This window comes from Myotis brandtii, unplaced genomic scaffold, assembly GCF_000412655.1.
Source record: "Myotis brandtii unplaced genomic scaffold, ASM41265v1 scaffold354, whole genome shotgun sequence".
Lineage (NCBI taxonomy): Eukaryota > Metazoa > Chordata > Mammalia > Chiroptera > Vespertilionidae > Myotis > Myotis brandtii.
The window spans coordinates 403,625-404,050 of record NW_005363609.1 but is presented as its reverse complement, the minus strand read 5'-3'; the positions used below and the strand labels follow the sequence as shown (position 1 = coordinate 404,050).

The following is a 426-nucleotide window of genomic DNA, read 5'->3' as shown; positions in this document are numbered from 1 at the left end:
GAGCAGCGAGCCCTCCTTGGCCAGGAAGCCTTTGCCGTCCTCAGCGTCGGCCTGCAGCGCCTCTGCCTTATCGAAGTTGCCGCTGCCCGGCAGAGGCTGCGGAGCGAACTTGCGGGCGGCCGCCGCCTCCTGGTGCTGGGGAGATGCGGAGAAGCCACCAGGCAGCGTAGCCATGAGCGTGGAGGTGAGCGGTGTAGACGAAATGGCCGGGGCTGGGCTGCGGCGGGCTGCCGATCAGCGAGTCTATGCTGAAGGCGGTACTACTCCCCAGCGGGCGCTGCATCATCATCAGCGACGGCGGGAACGTTGCGCTCATAGACGCGCTCGGGAGAGACCAGCGAGAGGCGAAAAGTCCCTGCGCCGCGCCGCCGCCAGGAAGCCCGCCGGGCACCTGCAGCACAGTCGGGCAGCGGGAGCAGCCTCCGG

General features: G+C 69.2%; 1 protein-coding gene across 1 annotated transcript in view; it reads right to left on the bottom strand.

Annotated features, from left to right (window-relative positions):
- GBX2 (gastrulation brain homeobox 2) overlaps nucleotides 1-420 on the bottom strand; it is a 2,285-nt gene extending 1,865 nt beyond the window's left edge. Inside the window, 2 exon segments of the mRNA XM_014544147.1 lie at nucleotides 1-189; nucleotides 191-420. The exon segment at nucleotides 1-189 is cut by the window's left edge and continues 4 nt beyond it. Of these exon segments, the coding sequence (XP_014399633.1) occupies nucleotides 1-189; nucleotides 191-316 (315 nt within the window). The 5' untranslated portion in view covers nucleotides 317-420.
- Between the last annotated feature and the right edge of the window lie 6 nt (nucleotides 421-426).